This window comes from Oryctolagus cuniculus, chromosome 6, assembly GCF_964237555.1.
Source record: "Oryctolagus cuniculus chromosome 6, mOryCun1.1, whole genome shotgun sequence".
Taxonomy (NCBI): domain Eukaryota; kingdom Metazoa; phylum Chordata; class Mammalia; order Lagomorpha; family Leporidae; genus Oryctolagus; species Oryctolagus cuniculus.
Genome location: NC_091437.1, coordinates 95,615,033 through 95,629,080, shown reverse-complemented (window position 1 = coordinate 95,629,080; position 14,048 = coordinate 95,615,033). Strand labels below are relative to the sequence as shown.

Sequence of the window (14,048 nt, the reverse complement as noted above, 5' to 3'; positions counted from 1 at the left end):
GCTTTGTAAAGCAGATGCCAGCCTGCTCTTTGTCCAGGGAAACATGTTGCCCCTTTCTCCAGGTTTTTGGCTTCAAACACAACTCTAAGAAATGGCCTGAGCAGGGCCAGTGCTGTAGCATAGCAGGTTAAAGCCGTGCCTGCAGCGAGGGCATCCTGTATGCCAGCTGCTCCACTTCTAATCCCTGCTAATGTGCCTGGAAAGCAGCAGAAGATGGCCCAAGTGCTTGGGACTCTGCACCCACATGGGAGAGCCAGAAGAAGCTCCTGGCTCCTGGCTTTGGCCTGGCCCAGTCCTGGTCGCTGTGGCCATTTGGGAAATGAATCAGCAGATGGAAGACCTTTCTCTCTGTCTCTACCTCTGTCTGTAACTCTGTCTTTCAAATTAATAAAATAAATATTTAAAAAAATGGCCTGAGTAAAAAAGTGCTCAGAGCATTGAGTTCTTCACATGCACAAAAACCAAAACCAAAACCAAAACAAAACCAGGCAGGGATACTTACAGTCTGGGAGATTGCCTCTCCTACCTTCCTTCCTTCCCCAGCCTCCTTCTTTTCCAAGCCCAGCTGGCGGCATTGGTCACTATGGAACACCTTTCAGGGAACATGAATCTTTTGGGATGAGTGTCTCCTCCCCACAGAGAATTGTATTTTCATGAGTAGCCTTCAAGTATGTGATTTAGTTTTATTAAGGGAGCTGGAAATTTTTAGAAGGTCCTAACCAATGAGGTATTAACTTTGTCCTCATGGCTGCCCAACCAGTTGGCTCCTTTCTAGGGTGACCAAACATCTAATTGTTCATGGGACTGGTTTTTCAGAGCTCGGGACTTGTGGTGCTGAAATGGACAGGGTTGCTCATTAGGCTCTTTTGGCATTGGTGGGGTCCCCAAGCCACAGGTCGGGTGTGACTGCCTGCATTCATCCCACTCCAGGGCCAGGTCTGTCCCTCTCCTGTTCAACCCAGCTTGAAATTCACATCTAAGTAATGGTGTAAGGCAAGTTCTATTGACAGTTCGCTTTAATGATGCAATCCCCCCCTCCCCCCTTAAAGAACCAGTCCCTAATTAGGTTTTAGTACTGGCAATTATGTTATTATATTTTATGATCAAAAACCATTCAGGACCCAAACTCAGTTCTTCTCCCCGTGTGTGAGAAACTTCGGACAGGAACCCTCGTAACGAAGGGAAGGGAGAGAACAGGCCCCCTTCTGCTTTCCAAAGGCTACCCCTCGTGTGAAGATTGGAAAAGAAGCCATGCATGTATAAGCTAGACTGACTTAGAAGAAGCAGAAGCAAACCTGAGAATCACAAAGCTTTACAGTCATTTGCTCCCACTCTAAATACACCAGGAAAGGCAGGGACCCCCTGTTGTCCCAAAGAGTCACTAGGCAAGCATACATCTTGAGTGAAATAGCCATGGGGTCAGTGGAAGCCTGTGGTGTGAATCCATGTCTTTCCACCCATCTAAAGATTAGGGCTGATGGAGGCATTTCTGAGTCTTTCCAAAGTCATATTTATCTATAAAAGAGAAAGTGAGAGAAATATTTCTTGTTGAGTATATTCTTATTTCCTAGGTGGATAGTTAATTGGATCTGTTAAATATTATCTATATTTAACATCGTCTATATTTAAATAGTGTCTATAAAGCATGATTTTTCTATTAGTGGCAAAAACAAAACACAAAAACAACAAAAAACATGAGTTCTCAGGGTTGCTTCTTGTGTGACTATGGTAATTTCCCATGAATGAGCTCTGCAGGTTCCAGGGACACGATTGTTTGGCTTTCGGTAGGGAAGCCCTCTGTTGGCACCTGATGCAACAGATTGCATTTGCTACAGAACAGCTGATGTCTGGCATGGCACTGAAGCGAAAGAATAGCAAAGAGCTTGGGAGGAGGTAGTAGGCAGTAGAGTGAATCTGTTTGGATCCAGAAGAATCTCACAAGAGTATTTGAGTAAGGAAGTGCCACACATCTCTTCCCACTTTGTGGGCAGGGTTGGCAGCTGGAGTCATGTTGTGTTTGGCATCCCATTTGCGCAATGGTACCTGTGGGACTGAGGGAGCTCCTGAGAAGATGGGACAGCTTCTGGCAGCTGTCTTAGTGTGAGTTTCAAGCACATGTAAGCTGTGCTTTGGTGTCAGCTGGTCTCACTTGCTGTCTGATGACCAACTGCAGATGTGGTGGTGATTGGACTAAAATGAGATAATGAGCAGGTACAAAGTGCATTGACAAGTCAGGCTATTGTACAATGACAGGGGAGGGAGTAGAGAGTCAGGGTTCAGGGCATAGGCTGTGGGAACACAAGAGTTCATATGGCCTGCAGATCAGCCGGGTGCCTTTGCCAAGTTACTCTCACGCTTGTCACATATGTGAAGCAGGGACAATGCTCTCATTAGGCAAGGCAAGGGGTCAAATGGGTGGGCTTGGCATGGCAGTCAAGGCCAGCATAGTCACTGCTACTAATAAGCAGCTCCCTCCCTCCATTAGGTCACTGTCCCGCTCTGTAGAGGTCAATGGAGTCCTCAGATACTCTTCAGTTGTCATCCTATTTGACTTCTCTGCAGCCTGTTATGGATCTGGCCCCTATCTTCTTTTTTTTTTTTTTCTGAATTTGTATTTTTAAATTTTCTTTTTACTTGAAAGGCAGAAAGGGCGGGAATGGGGAGGGATGGGGGACACACGCACACACACACACACACACACACACACAGATCTTCTATGCCTGCAACAGCTAAAACCTTGAGCCTGGACCTCTATCTGGATCTCTCAGTGGGTGGCAGAGACCTAAGTCCTTGAGCCATCACTTGCTGCTTCCTAGGGTGTGCATTATCAGGCAGCCGGATTGGAAGCAGAACTGGTTCTGGAACCAGGCTCTCGGCTATGACACGAGGGTGTCCGCTGAACTGTTGAATCAAACACTCTCTCCCCTGTTTTCTGCTTCCTTCCATGCCTGTCTAGTCTCCTTCCTCAGGTTTCTGCCTCTCGTCTTAAATCTTGGTGTTCCCTGTCTGTAGATTGTGCCTCTTCACAATTTGGAGGATGTTCCTGTGTATCTCAGCCTTTCTCACGCCACTTCAGGATGCTGACTATGGATCTATAGCTCTAGTCCAAACCTCCAGGGTTTCATGAGACATGGCTACTTGGATATCTCAGAGGCACTTCAAACTCAATGCATACAATATGGGAATCATCTTTCAAGCCTGCTTCTCTTCTGTGTTTTGACTGGACGTTTATCCACTCAGTTACCAAGTGTGAAACTTGGGAGTCTTGCTACCTTGGCCCATTTCCTCACCCCCTACATTGCATCAGCTGGCAAGTCCTACCACATCTATCTTCCCAATGAGTTTTCCAGCCATTCCCTCCTGTACATCCCCCTACCACTCCCTCATCACATTTTGATTTGGGATTACCTGCTAATTCCTCTATGCCCAGAAAGCCAGCTGTCCCCTCACTACTGGCAATTCACATCTTACAAAATTCTTAGATAGCAGTGGAAGATGGCCCAAGTCCTTGGGTCCCTACACCCACATGGGAGACACAGAAGAAACTCCTGACTCCTGGCTTCAGATTGGCCCAGCTCCGTCTGTTGTAGCCATTTGGGGAGTAAGCCAGTGGATGGAAGACCTCTCTCTGTGTCTCTACATCTCTGTAACTCTGTCTTTCAAATAAATAAAATAAATCTTTTAAAAAAATTCTTGGTGCTTTTTTTTTTTAAAGTGGTTCGTGTCTTTTTTAATAAAGTGGTTGTAAAGCACTTACAGAGGAAAGGAGAAAACTTATATAAAAAGAATTTATTTATTTCTTTGAAAGGCATAACAACAGAGCAAAGGAGAGACAGAAACATTCTATCTGCTGTTCACTTTCCAAATGGCTCCAAATGGCTGGAGCTGTGCCAGGCAGAAGACAGGAGTCAGGATCTCCATCTGGGTCTTCCACACAGGTGGCAAGGGTCCAAGCACTTGGGCGGTTTCCCACTACTTTCCCAGTCTTCATTAGCAGGGAGCTGGATCAGAAACTGAGCAGACAGGACTCAAAAGGGCACTCTGATATGGGATGCCTGGGTGGCTTAACTAGAGGCCCTAGAAGGCAGACTCCTAGTGTCCATCCCTACCAGGCCACTTTTGGAATCCCACCCTCTGCCCCATCCCTGTGATCTCGGAGCAGCTCATCTACTGGTAGCTCCATGCCCCTGTTTAGCCATACTTTTCTGGTTGCCTGGAAATGAAGGTTAGTGGGTATTTGGGTCTCCAGTAGTGGGCTATATAGAATGGACTAAGTTATTTCAAACCACTTACCTGAATATTTCACCCACATGCCAGATTTTTTTTTTTTTTAAACCAAGGGTCCTGTCTTGTTCATTGGTGCCCAGAAACTACTATGGTGGGTAAGGCACAGTGTGTGCTGAGGGCACAGAATAAACGAACAGAAATAATTTCTTAATCCAGAGCGGGCTCTCTGGCTGCCTTTTTTTTTTTTTTTTTTTTTTTTAATTAAGAATCCTGCACCCTCCAGGCTTTGGCGCTGCGGGCCCTCCCCGCCGCCCAGCAGGTGAAGGGCAGAGGGCTGGCTGGCTCGCTGCCGGCTGGGCTGGGTGGCTGCCCGCGCGCCTGCGCCCTCTGCAGCTCAGCTCCAGGCGAGGCTCTGCGCGCGTGTGTCTGGGAGGAGGAGAGGCTTGGGTGACAGACAAGCGGCTGGAAGAGTTCAGCCCGAGTCGCAGTCTCATTCACTGATTTCTCGGCGGCTGGACCGAGGCTGCCTGCCTCCCAAGGCAGCTTTCAACTATACCCACACCTCCACAGTCCCCACGTCCCGCCACTCCACTCGCAACCCGGCTGACTACAGACTCGCCAGTGAGTAGCGGCGGCTGGTGCGCCAGGACACCCGGCAGCCCTGTCCTCCCACGGGCTGTGTACGTGTGTGTGTGTGTGTGTGTGTGTGTACGCGCGCCCGCGCAGGGGGTGTCCCTGGGATTCCACGCCTGCTCCGTGCGTCCATCCGATCCTGCGCTTCGGTGCGGATGCTCCCTGAGGTAGGGGCTCGGCCGCCCCCAGCGCGCAGACTGAGTTTACCGGGATTCCCCGGCTCGGCGCCCAGCTGCTGGTGGGGTTCCCCGGGAAGGCGCCTGGGCGAGCCGACGGCGGGGAAGCCCGGGCAGGCCGGGAATCTGCGACAGGGACCGGCCCAGCACAACTGTGGGAGCCACCGAAGCCGCCACCCCTGGCCGCCCTGCCTCTCCGCCTTTCTGCCGTATTACCCTTCCTCCTTTCTTTTCTCAGCAGCATCACAAAGGCGCGGGGCAGAACGAACCCCAAAGCAGCGACGCCGGGCTCGCTCCCACCTGGTGCATACTCGCCCTCCCCACCCCCACCCCGGTGGGAGGAGTCTCGGAGTGGGGGCTCCCCAAGATTCGGGGTGGGGGTAGACCCTGGGGGCACACCTGTTTTCGGCTCTTAATGCATTCAAGCTGGGTGCGGGATGGCGCGAGCGGTTGCAACAAGCAAACGCCGGTGTGTGTGTGTGTGTGTGTGTGTGTCCGCGCACGCGCGCAACCCGGGCCCACGCTCCCCGCGGGGTGCGCTCTCTGAAGAGCACACCTCCCAGCCGGCCCGCGCGTGCCAAGCCGGCTCAGGGGGCTCCTCGCGCGCGGTGTGACAGCGTGGCGGCATCTCTTTGTTTGCTTGTGGCTTCCCCAGCCCTAGCAAAGCAAATTGATTCTCCGTTTGCTTGACACGGCGCGCTGGGACTTACCGTGGGCCAAAGCCTTGAATGCCCCTGGTGTTTGTAATTGAATCGTTCTTGGTGGAGGAGGTGGGGGGTGCGGGAGGGGGCGGTTATTTTTAGTGTTGGAATAAAGAGGCAAGCACGCTGACCTTTTTCTGCTGCCTTTGGCTTTGAGTACGTGTCTCTGGGGGAGCAGTCGGATCGCTTCTAGTCGCGCACGCGTTCCAGCGCACAAGTGTGCACACACATTTCGACACACGTAACTCTCCCTCTTTTTAAAAATTGAGACTGGAAATGCATTGTGTGTTTGCAAGGAAAGAAAAAAACTTTCCTTTGTTCTTTTGGGCATTTTCTATTTTGAGTAATGGAGTAGGAGTACGAAAAGGTTGCAATTAGTTCACTCGAATAAAGACACTCCTCTGAGTCAGAGCTGCCAGGTTGATAATTATTAAAAAAGGCAGACTGTTAAAGGCAAAGGGGCGGGGTGGGGGCAGGTCCGCGGCAGACAATGAGGGAGAGTCTCTGCCGACCGCCTGCAGCTCATTGTTTCCGGACTGGAGACCAAGCCCGCAGCTGTCCCCTCCTCCAGGCTTGGCTCCTCGCTCGTGCCGTGCCCCACTTGGGACCATTGGGGTCACCCAGTGCTGGCCCCCTGGACACAGAGACGACAGCCCAGGCTCAGCAGCCTTTAGCTGACAGTCTTTTCTCCGCTTTGCAGGTTGGCAGCTTCACGCCCGAGGGTATCTCCAAGCCAGGTGGCGAGCACCAGGCACCCCAGGGACAGCTGGGCGGGATGCGGTGCGGACAGCAGCGCTAAGCGCCCCCACGCTGGGCGCGGGGCGCACTAGCTCCTGGCCGCGGGCCAAACGGCGGCGGCGGCGGCATTAGCAGCGGCGGTGGCGGAGGGGATGCGCCCAGGACGCGCCAAGCGCCTGCTACAGCCCCAAGGTGGACGCCAAGTAGGGCTCATCGCGGGACCGCGAGGACCCCTGCCCCCAGAGGCATGCGGCTGCGGAGCCTCGGGGCAGCGTGTGCGGTCAGGATGCCCTGGGCGCCTCGCTGCGGGTGAGGATGCCCTGCTGCTCGGCTCTGCACCCCCAGCCTCGGTCTCAGGTGGGCACGACTGAGAGGGCCCGGCTTCGGCCCCTCCTGCCGGTGGATGAAAAGCGGCGGAGTCCTTGTGTGGGATCAACGATCGGATTTGAATTCTAAGAGCCATGGACGCAGGGTCTGGGCTGCAGCCCCGGCCGGGAGAGCAGCTGGAGGTGCGGGTCACGATAGGAGCTGTCCAAGAGAAGTGCGAACCCGAGACCTTTAGGTCTAAGAGTTTACCAGTCTTGAACTGCGCCTCCTGCCGGCCGAGCTGCAGTCCTGCGAGTGTAGACGCCAAGCCGGTCTCTGTCTGTACGGATTCACTGGGCCACCAGGAGTTGAAGCAAGGCCCGCACCCGTTGGCCCCCAGCCCCTCCGCCCCGTCTACTTCGGCGGGGGCGGCGGGGCTCATGGAATGTAACCACAGGATAGACGTCGGCAAACCTGTCTCGGGGTCCTCCACTCTGCCTCCGCTCCAGGAGAGAAGGTGTCTCTACGTGGTCCTCACAGATTCCCGCTGCTTCCTGGTCTGCATGTGCTTTCTGACCTTCATCCAGGCATTAATGGTCTCTGGGTACCTGAGCAGTGTCATCACCACCATTGAAAGGCGCTACAGTCTGAAAAGTTCCGAGTCAGGGCTGCTGGTCAGCTGCTTTGACATCGGGAACCTGGTGGTGGTGGTGTTTGTCAGCTACTTTGGTGGCCGCGGTCGGAGGCCCCTGTGGCTGGCTGTGGGTGGGCTTCTCATCGCCGTCGGGGCTGCGCTTTTCGCCCTACCTCACTTCATCTCGCCTCCCTACCAGATCCAAGAGCTGAACGCCTCCGCCTCCAATGACGGCCTGTGTCAGAATGGCAACTCCACCACGGTTCTGGAGCCTCCGCCCTGTTTGAAGGACTCAGGAGGAAATAGCCACTGGGTCTATGTAGCTTTATTCATTTGTGCACAGATTCTCATTGGAATGGGCTCCACACCGATTTATACCCTGGGACCAACCTACTTAGATGACAATGTCAAGAAAGAAAATGCCTCCTTGTACCTAGGTAAGACTTGCCTTTGTTTGTGATAAGTTTTACTCTCCTTCCTCAAATCCAAAGGAAACACGTTCTTTCATGTTTTCATTAAGATTCACTTTCTGTTTAACCTTGGCGCCATGGTCCAATATGTCAGGACATAGTTTATAGGTTTAATCTTGGTTTTGGGGAAGAATCAGTTATTCTAGAGTTGGAATCAGTTAGTTGGGGAAGAATCAGTTAGTTGGAACTAGTTCTCAGGCTCACGCTTCACACTTGTCTTTTCCCAAAGTAATACAATCTTTTGGTCTCTGGGTAGTGATACCCTCTCTTGCTGCCTACCTTTGGAAAAATTTGAATTTGTCTATTTTGTAATAGCTGCCTGTCTTAGAAGGACTCAGGAAGGGAGAAAGAACTGGTGTGTGAAGTTTTGAATAATTTACTTTTTTCACTTACTCATGCTTCTCATTCCTGTACATAACAGCAGAGGTAATGAAGAAGCCAAATTACATAAAACATGATTTATTGCCCCATGCCTGTATTTTTTACATATCACTGGCATCCAACAAAACCTTGATGATACCAGCTAAGTTATCTTTAATGCAGAAGTAACACCACATGTTGTAAGATTTATTCAAAGCTAATTATACTGCTGATTGAAGACTCTCATTACATGAACTTGGGAGAAGGCGGTGCTATTTTCTCAAGAGCAAAGCCTCTGGAATTTGTCCTATTGACTTGCATAAATCAGTACCAGAATGCTTGGGTTAAGTACAGAGAAACCATGGGAGGCTAGGCCGTGGGTGGGAAAATGTACTTCTTAGAAATCTCCGCAGTTACCATCACCTGCTGTCGTGGCTGCTCCTTCAAAACCAAGTTTTGAACCTTTGAAAAGAACCAGTAACCATCATACTTTGGAAGAGGTCTTTGCCTTTCTGTTTCTCCACTGGAGTCAAACTAAAACTAGATAAAGGAATTTACTTTACAAAAAATTAAGGTGGTAAATAAGAAAATACTAGTTACATTTAGTAATTTATTAGCTATGCTCTGACAGGATCCTTGGTGTGGAAATAGTAATGTTTTCAAAACACAGTGAAAAAGACATCTGAAACAAGAGAGCTGTGCCTTGTCTTTGGTGCAGCCACTGTCCCCAGACCCTGGTGTAGAGGGGGGTGCAAGTCCTTAACAGTCCCCTGTAACTGGTCCAATATGTCAGGACATAGTTGTAAGTATTATTTTTATTATTGAATGCAGGAAGAAGTTTCCATTCTGGGCCTAAAAGAATAGTTTGCTTGTTACCTTGCCTCCATGTGGTCTAACATGCAAATTTCAAACATATAGGAAAGTTGAAACAATAGCATACTGGACACCAGTATCCTCACTACCTAGACTCAGTAATTGCTCATTGTTATCAATCTGTATGGATCCATGTATGTATAGGAATGTATTTTTTTGGGGGGGGGAGAACCGAGTCCTTTGAAAGTAATTACAGACACTGCTAGACTTGAACATGTATCTTTTAAAACTAAGGACCATTTTTGACATAACTGCAGCAGCATTAGCATTCTCAACTATCACACCCTAATATCATCAGATATTTAATTTGTATGAAACTTTCCAGATGCCTTCAAAAGTCTTTCATAATTGCTGTCAATAAAGCTAGGAGCCTACTGAAGTTCACTCTTTTTTTATTATGTAACTTTTTTTTAACTTTTATTTAGTAAATATAAATTTCTGAAGTACAGTTTATGGATTACAATGGCTTTCCTCCCCCCATAATTTCCCTCCCACTCGCACCCCTCCCATCTCCCGCTCCCTCTCCCATTCCATTCACATCAAGATTCATTTTCAATTATCTTTACATACAGAAGATCAATTCAGTATATATTAAGTAAAGATTTCATCAGTTTGCACCCACACAGAAACACAAAGGGTAAAATACTGTTTCAGTACTAGTTACAGCATTACTTCACATTGGACAACACATTAAGGACAGATCCCACATGAGAAGTAAGTACACAATGACTCCTGTTGTTGACTTAACAATTTGACACTCTTGTTTATGGTGTCAGTAATCTCCCTAGGCTCTAGTCATGAGTTGCCAAGGCTATGGAAGCCTTTTGAGTTCACCAACTTCGATCTTATTCCGACAGGGTCATAGTCAAAGTGGAAGTTCTCTCCTCCCTTCAGAGAAAGTTACCTCCTTCTTTGATGGCCCTGTTCTTTCCACTGGGATCTCACTCACAGAGACCTTTCATTTAGGCCCTCTTTTTTTTTTTTTTTTTTCTGCCAGAGTGTCTTGGCTTTCCATGCCTAAAATACTCTCATGGGCTCTTCAGCCAGATCCGAATGTCTTAAGGGCTGATTCTGAGGCCAGAGTGCTATTTAGGACATCTGCCATTCTATGAGTCTGCTGTTTATCCTGCTTCCCTTGTTGGATCATTCTCTTCCTTTTTGATTCTATCAGTTAGTATTAGCAGACACTGGTCTTGTTTGTGTGATCCCTTTGACACTTAGACCTATCAGTGTGATCAATTGTGAATTGAAATTGATCACTGGTACTAGTGAGATGGCATTGGTACATGCCACCTTGATGGGATTGTATTGGAATCCCCTGGCACATTTCTATGAAGTTCACTCTTACACAGCATTTGGCAATTAGCCTTTTCAGTTTTTTATAACCTAGGACAGTGTGACATGGACTTCTTGAAGGAATAAGGTTACTTGATTTGTAGAATGTTCCACATTTTAGATTTATCTGATTAGTTCTCATGATATGACTTACCCTTTCCCCCCTGTTTTTCCTTCCTTTTCTTTTCTTTTTTCTTTTCTTCTCTTTTTCTTTCTTTTCTTTTCTTTCTTTCTTTCTTTCTTTCTTTCTTTCTTTCTTTCTTTCAAGATTTATTTATTTCTTTAAAAGGCAGAATTAGAGAGGGAAAGACAAAGATATCTTTCATTTGAAGGTTCACTCTCCAAATGGCTGCAATGACCAGGGCTGGGCCAAATTAAATCAGGGGACTGCAATTACAACCGTGTCTTCCATGTGGGTGACAGGGACCCCAAGCACTTGGACCATCTTCCTTTGCTTTTCTAGGTGTATTAGTGGGAAGCTGGATCAGAAGTGGGGCAGCAGGTATGCAAACCAGTGCCCATATGGGATGCTGCTGTTGTGAGCAGTGGCTTAACCCACTGTAATACAATGCCACCCCACTCCTCCCCCTATTTCTTATATACTGGAAGTTCAATCTAAAGGCCTGATTGAATTTGTGCAAAACATTATGATCAGACTACTTTATAGTCAATGCTGTGTGTTTCATATTATGCGCATCTGGGCATTCGTGAGTGACATTAAATTTAATCACTTGGTTGAATGAGTGATTGTCAGATATTTTATTGTGAAGATACATTTCTCCTTTTGAAAATAATAAATGGGGCCAGCATGGCGGCTCAATAGGCTAATCCTCTGCCTGCGGCGCCAGCATCCCGGATTCTAGTCCCGGTCGGGGTGCTGAATTCTGTCGCAGTTGCTCCTCTTCCAGTCCAGCTCTCTGCTGTGGCCCGGGAGTGCAGTGGAGGATGGCCCAAGTCCTTGGGCCCTGCACCTGCATGAGAGACCAGGAGAAGCACCTGGCTCCTGGTTTCAGATCAGCGCAGTGCGCCGGCCGCAGTGGCCATTGGAGTATGAACCAACGGAAAAGGAAGACCTTTCTCTCTGTCTCTCTCACTGTCCACTCTACCTGTAAAAAGAAAAAAAAAAGAAAATAATAAATGATGCCTTGACCATAATTATCCCGATTATTTTTTATATTCTTAATTATCTTTGCTCCCACTTACTTTGAAAACTTGAATCTCTCTTGAATCCTACTTCTGTGTACCACTGACACAAACTTTCTTCATTAAACCCACAGGCAAACCTCATGCAAAGGGAGAACATTTACCAGCAAGAGCCCTGAGATTTAACTTTTCCAATACGGTCACCTACAAAGAAAAGCAATAGCAGGTGCATATTAAGTACATGGTCTGTGTTAGGCATTGTGTCAATTTTGAGAAGACCAAAACTGACATGTAGTTTTAGCACTTTGAGGAGCTTTCAATGAGGTGAAAAAATAGTGCCAACTCAGCATAGGGTGAAGTGACAGATCCAAGTGGAGAAAAGTTAGAGAAACATTCTTTGCTTCCTTTTCTACTTGTTTTAAAAATATTGGTTATATTAAAAAAGTCTCCTCAAGTCCTTTCCCCATTTTATTTTTAAAATTTATAAAAAATATGTATTTATTCATTTATTTAAAAGGCAGAGTAACAGGAGAGTGAGTGTGAGAGAAATCTTCTATCTGGCCACATTGATTGGGACTGGCTACAGCTAGGAACAAGGGACTCCAGCCTCGTCTCCCACGTGGGTGTCAAGGGCCCTACTACTTAGACCATCTTTCCCTGCTTTCGCAGGTGCATTATCAGAAAGCTGGATTGGAAGCGGTGCAGCTGGAACTTGAACTGGCATTCTAATATGGGATACTGATTTTGCTTGACCTGCTGTACCACAATGCCAACCTCAGTTAAATTTTTTGGAAAAAATTTTGATGAACAGTCAGGACACATTCTTTTAGTGAATCCATGAGAATCCTGCTTTAAATTCATTAGGGCTCAGTATAAAGGACAACACAAAATAATACTCTTCCATGTATTATTTTATTTAATATTTTCATTGGCCTAAGGAGGTAGGGATCATTTTTCCTATTTTATGGTTGAGGAATCTGAGATTCAGAGAGTTGGGGGCACTTGTATCAGGGATCTGAGCCCAGGCCTTTTTGACCCCAGAACCCCTGAGCTTCCCTCCATGCTGCATGGTGCTTTGGCAAGAGGTCCTGAGAACCCAAGGACACCAAAGGCTGTCACACGTTCACAGAAGTTTGGAAAGGTGTACAGAGTGCGGGTCTGGCCCAATGTGATCCCAATGCCATCAAAACAACATGGCTGTTCTGGGCTACTTCTGTGTGAATTAAAATAAATTAAGATCTTAAGAACACGTTAACCAACTATGATGTGGGATATTTCCTGGTAACTAACAGGTTAAAGAATCTTTGTTATTTCTCTCCCGAATGTCTTATATTACCTTTTCCAACACCCACCTCTTTTGTGAGTGTTTCTGATTTCTCATCACAACGAAAGAAGAAAGAAAACCCAAGTAGCAGGTTAGTAATTGCAGGCAGGAAGGAATAGCCAGAGTAGGACTCAAACCATGGAAATGGAATGTAATTGTATAACTTCATCTTTAGGAAGCTCCATGTTAGTTAACCTGGCAGCATTCGCTTTAGAATAGATGTGGTCACAGACGGGAGATAGCAGCATTTATACCCACTAAATGCGCTCCTCCTTTGCAAGGAGAGAAGCTCAGTGTTGACCTGGAGTATAGAGAAAGATTTGCTATTAGCAAGAAATGAAACCACGATTCATATTCCATCTCAAGGAGTGAGAAGAAATGTGATCCACTAGAGGCAAGACATTCACGAATCAACAGGGAAAGGAGAGTGAACAGTTAATGGGGTGGGAAGAAGAAGAGGATGCACTTCTGGAATTAAAAAACTCCAAGTCCAATTCAGTGATACTCAGGATAGGCTGTGATTGGCATCAGCCTGGCCATCAGTCAAACAATGTGGGTGCCAGCTATTTTACAAGGGCACTTCAACAACACTTCATGGAAAAATGGAATTAAAATATAAGATTATTTTGGTTAAAAAATATAAAATCCATAGTTCTCTCATAATATGCACTTTCATGAACTTTTTGAAGACCCTTCCTAGGTACAGATTTCAGCCATCAGCCCCTTAATTGTCGTCCCTGACTTCGCACCAGAGAGGTTGGAACTGGCTCAGTGTGCAAGAAAGGGCTCCGGGGAGGGAGGCAGAAAGTCTGTATTTCAGCCCTGCTCTGCCAGTGACTGCTCGTGGCACATTAGACAAACACCTGCACTTCGCCCAGTCTGCATTTCCAGTGGGGATTTTTACATGTGTTTCCCTCACTGTTACATTTTCAGGATGAGGTGAAACTCCATATGTACAAGTGTTTTGCAAGCTGTAAAGGGACTTTCTTACTTTGCTGTCAGAGCAGAATTCAGAGCTATCCTTGTGAGTGGGCAGAGAGGGGAGAGAGAGAATCTGTGCTTTCTGAATGTGAAAACTCTGAAACTATCTTTTAAAAATATAATTGAAAAAAGGGAAGAGACACTGTG

The 14,048-nt window shown here is 47.4% G+C and overlaps 1 protein-coding gene across 3 annotated transcripts in view; it reads left to right on the top strand.

The window, feature by feature from the left end:
- Nucleotides 1-4,623: 4,623 nt before the first annotated feature.
- SLCO5A1 (solute carrier organic anion transporter family member 5A1) overlaps nt 4,624-14,048 on the top strand; it is a 183,987-nt gene continuing 174,562 nt past the window's right edge. For all 3 annotated transcript variants that reach the window (XR_011389128.1, XM_051844559.2, XM_002710462.5), the window contains exons 1-2: nt 4,624-4,848; nt 6,438-7,852. Coding sequence is in view for 2 of the 3 variants with exons in the window: in XM_051844559.2 (XP_051700519.1) it covers nt 6,937-7,852 (916 nt within the window). In the remaining variant the exon portion in view is untranslated. The remainder of the gene's footprint in view (nt 4,849-6,437; nt 7,853-14,048) is intronic.